Source organism: Bremia lactucae, linkage group LG10, assembly GCF_004359215.1.
Source record: "Bremia lactucae strain SF5 linkage group LG10, whole genome shotgun sequence".
NCBI classification, from domain to species: Eukaryota; Oomycota; class Peronosporomycetes; order Peronosporales; family Peronosporaceae; genus Bremia; species Bremia lactucae.
Genome location: NC_090619.1, coordinates 1,577,023 through 1,581,030, shown reverse-complemented (window position 1 = coordinate 1,581,030; position 4,008 = coordinate 1,577,023). Strand labels below are relative to the sequence as shown.

At 44.1% G+C, this 4,008-nt stretch overlaps 1 protein-coding gene across 1 annotated transcript; it reads right to left on the bottom strand.

The window, feature by feature from the left end:
* Positions 1-313: 313 nt before the first annotated feature.
* On the bottom strand, positions 314-502 carry CCR75_006858 (uncharacterized protein; the record flags this gene model as incomplete). The annotated part of the gene is made up of 1 exon (XM_067964923.1): positions 314-502. One exon carries the CDS (start codon positions 500-502, stop codon positions 314-316), a length of 189 nt encoding a protein of 62 aa, XP_067814646.1.
* Between the last annotated feature and the right edge of the window lie 3,506 nt (positions 503-4,008).

Here is a 4,008-nt window from a genome sequence, read left to right as displayed (position 1 = left end):
CCCGAGGTATTCTTACTTTTTTAACGCAAATTAAATAAAAGTCTGCTGTAACGTATAATTCCTGCAAACGCAAAAGTCGGAGCAGAGATCGTTCGCAGAAGGGACTGCATTGACAAAATTCCCAGCTAGCAGTCGGTACCATAAAATACTTGAACCTATTTAAACACGCTATCACGGAGATCAATAGTGTGGTATATAGGCAGTGGCCAACATCCAAGCAGTCCGCACGACTTAATGGTAGCCACAAGTTTGAATATTCTCAGAAGCGGACGCAATACACCACTCAAACGGCAAGAAAGAGATTGAAAAATATTCAATAGAACGGCATGTTGGTACGAAATGCCTCGAAACGCTCCTTCCTGTTCTCGAGATGCTCACATTCTTCACGACGACTCGTATCTATAGCGCGGCGCTTAGCAACGCCGCCTTTGCAGGCACCCATCCCACTGTTTTCTAGTGAAGCAGTTACTAATGGATACAATGCAAGCTCTTGGTGCTCCATGAGGTGTTGTGTAAGTTGCAAAAGAATAAATCGTAAAATGTTTACGAAGCTTGGAAGCAGTGTTAAATAGAGTGCGATGAAGTTCACCATGCAGTACTGGGCCAATGATAAAGACTTCACCCGTAAGAGTTGTGAGCACGACGATCTGGACAGTAACTTGCGTTGACATGTACACGCCAAGCCCAAGCAGACACGACGCAGTCAATATAAATGCAAAGGTGGGGCAAACTGCGTAATATCTAAGCTTCATTTGCTTAAACTATTGCCCATTTTATAACAACCAGTAGCCGAAATAGATACAATAAATTATAATTTTTTACTGCACCATCTCTCACCGCTTGTGTGTACTGAGACGTGTCAATAAATTCAAGTCTGTTTTGCTGGAAGCCTATATATTGAATAAGATAGAGCATCAATTGAAGGTTGCCGGTATAAAAACGAAAATGCCGTATTCGGCAAACAACACAGGTCAAAAATCGGGAAGGCCAGCTTGCGCATGCACGAGTGGTCACTGTCCCAGTAAATTTCAATTAGAGACACTGAAAAGCTTGGCACAAAGTGCGCCGTTGAGCCAGCACTCGCGCTGTGAAATCAACTGATCAGTTCTAGTTAGCCTTACACTGATTACAGTGTAGGTAAGGTGCCTCGAGACTTCACATACACAAGGGTACAGAGGAAGGTTTTTAAGTAGCTAAGGGGCTTTAGCTACCAAAGGTAATTCAAAGGATTGGAACTAGGGAGAAGTAAATTGTTTTAATATATTTAGTTTCCTACGTAACGATCTTCTATCTACTACTGAACTTTTGTATTAATATCTTATTCAGTATGGCGCCTCCCCGCGCACCGCACAATTGTGTCTTGAAACGATTGGCGGGGTTGATTTGGACTTAAATCAACCAATTAATAGGAATAATGTCTTATTACATCAATATAGCTAAATTTGGTATTATTGGAACTATATAAGTCAAAATTAATAAAGATAATAATGTTGTACTTCTTAATTTATTTCCTCTCATTAAAAATCATATTTATCATTCCTTTGATAGGAAATACTAATTATGTTGCGGACACCCCATTTCGAACCTATTCTTGGAACTTCACTGGAAGCGAGGTTTTAGACGCTTCACACCGAACTGGGCGCTTTCGAGCCATCCGTTCGGGAACATGTACCTCACAGAAAAGAGAATTTTGACATTCGAAGTTGTGACAAGGATGAACTGCAAGTGGACGTTGCATTATGAGAAGGATATGTGGCTCGAACTGATCTTCCACAAGACCTTATTGCGTACTAGTGAAGGGTCCCCCGTAACACCTGGTAGCACTTCGTAGTCCGTTCAATGACCTACGCATGTTCCATCCAACATGGACATGTTGGATGAAGAAGGAGAAAGCTTTCCAGCCCCTCAAGAAAGTTATCACGCCCGCGTGGAGGGTTTATTCATTTGAGTGACCTTGAATGGAGAGCGATCGATCAAATGAGTTCAGTCGTAGGCGGGCCAGTCGTTGTCGCCATGCTGTACACTCTGGGAAGAGATGAACAGCATATGGCCATAGCCGAGTTCATACAACACCAACCCTACGCGGCCCGAGAGAAGTAGCCTTGCTTCACCAGCAAGGCTCTCAACCTGCGGAGGTGTTGAGAGAACAGGGTGCTCAGCAATTGGAACTTCTGAGACAGCATCATTTAAATGCTGCAAATGGACCGACGTTTCCGCGTCGACTCGAAGGCTTAAAGATCGAAATTTTTAAGTTTAGGGCAGTTCTCTTTTGAGGAAATTTGTCGAGTTAGACGACGCCATAGAAGCAGGCTGTATTAGTGATGATGCGACGAAAGTGAAATTTAACATGTCCAACCTGATCAGTTGTATCGTTAGTTTAAACAGACACAGTTGCCTGTGTTTCTTAAAGGTCTTGCAGAGACCTGTTAAGATCCACCTATTCCGGCTATAATTGTAGCCGCTCGACCAAGCGATCTCGATAGCGGAACAGGAAGAAGTCAGTTTCAAACAGGCTTTGCCCACTCTGGTGCTTATTGTCCACCCAGACGACAAGAAAATGGAGGTCCAGAATCCATGGATTTCTCGTATGTAGAGAGCGAGAAAATCGCTTTAAAGTTGAAATGGTTACAAAAATGTAATCGTTGTCAAAAGACGGGCCACAACGCCTATCAGTGTAGTGCCCCATGCCCCACGACCAGTGCCTAGAAACACTGGGCAAAAAGATCGACCTCCCGCTAAGAACAGCGGAGGACGTGGATCCGACATTGTTGCGAAATCGCAATGGCGAGACGGATCTTAAAAAAAACGGCTGGAGTCAGCCGGTGCGGAGCGCCTTACCGATCCAGCAACGTCAAAAGCAATTGCAGGCCTTTTGACGAAAGTTGCTCCTCACCCAAAAATTGTGTGTAACTGCCCCAGATGATAAGGAGTAAAGTGTCAAATGAATTGCCGCTTAAGTCCCTAGTCGAGTGTGGGCGTCGACTAGTTTTATAAGACGCCAATCGCTAGAAGATCGCAGACTCAAAATTATTCAGCGCGATATCTCTTTAACGAGGAAGATAGTGTGCCTAGCAACATGCGCATGTTTAACGGTTAAGAAACGTGTAGTTGGCATCCAATACACGTTAAAGGGCAAACAGTACGATGATGATTTTATCGTACTAGATTTGGATGACAAATTTGATGTCATTCTTGAATTACCATGGCTCAGAAAGTTTGAGCCATGCATCAATTGGCAATACCAAGCCGTGACGATGTCTGCTTCTTGTTCATCAGATGACCAACTGATGAACGTTGGAGCGTCCACAAGCGTGTGGATGTCCTACGAGTGAGTGCGATGGCCTCACTTGTGGGTCGTTTGTTTGCATGACTGCACAAGACCTCCGTGTGAATATCCAACACACTGTGGACTTACTTCCCGACGGCTGTGCACAAACACAAGCACAGGCAGCGTCGACGTTCGACCACTCGAATAAGTTGAGTGGTACGAAACAAGGATTCTTGCTGGGGAAAGTCATATTATAGAAACGTCTGTCTAGAAGAAGCGGTGCGAAAGTCCCAGATCGACTGGAGAGTCGATCGTATAGGATCTTTCTGTGTTAGCGCAATCACAGCTAGAGGCAGATGGGGAGGATACTCCCCTAAGAAAATCTGTGAGAATAAGTCCCCGGAAATCTGTGGTCAAAGGTTTCCAGGTACCTTTGGAAATAAATTTTAAAGCGGAATCTGAGACAATAAATGTATTAGTATACAATGAATCAAGTGTAGGCGCTTATACACTTGACTGATAGCGCCTCCGAAGTGAATTTCGGAAATAACTCAATTGTCGACGCTTGAACCGAAACGTTGCTTGCGTGATCTGCGTAGTGGCAAAGTCAAGCAGATCTGCGTACTTGTCACAGGTGACAACTACGTGGCCGATATTCGGTCGGCAATAGTATTTCCTGAGAACGAATGGATTACTCTTCAATGAACTAAAGTGTCCTCGATGGGAAGACTCGAATTGAA